A 224-nucleotide genomic window follows, 5' to 3' on the forward strand; every position below is an offset into this window, starting at 1 on the left:
GAGCGGCCCGGGCGGGGGGCTGAGGGCTGCGGGTGGCACGGCCCCGCAGCAGGGCCACAGGTCCCCACCTTGCTCGTCTCCTCCGACTCCGGCCAGATGCAGAAGCCGGAGCAAAGCGTCTCCCCTCGCGTGAAGCTGGGGCTGGCGGGGTGGGTGGGCAGCGTCACCGACCGAAAGGCCACCACGTAGGGGTCCCTGGGGAGGAGAGAGGCGGGTGAGCCGGC

At 73.7% G+C, this 224-nt stretch overlaps 1 protein-coding gene across 1 annotated transcript in view; it reads right to left on the reverse strand.

The window, feature by feature from the left end:
* ACOT11 (acyl-CoA thioesterase 11) overlaps positions 1-224 on the reverse strand; it is a gene marked incomplete at its 5' end in the record, with an annotated part of 8,037 nt that overhangs the window by 3,184 nt on the left and 4,629 nt on the right. Inside the window, 1 exon segment of the mRNA XM_008946576.1 lies at positions 69-196. Coding sequence (XP_008944824.1) covers positions 69-196 — 128 coding nt within the window.

This window comes from Merops nubicus, unplaced genomic scaffold (assembly GCF_000691845.1).
Source record: "Merops nubicus isolate BGI_N331 unplaced genomic scaffold, ASM69184v1 scaffold26558, whole genome shotgun sequence".
NCBI lineage: Eukaryota > Metazoa > Chordata > Aves > Coraciiformes > Meropidae > Merops > Merops nubicus.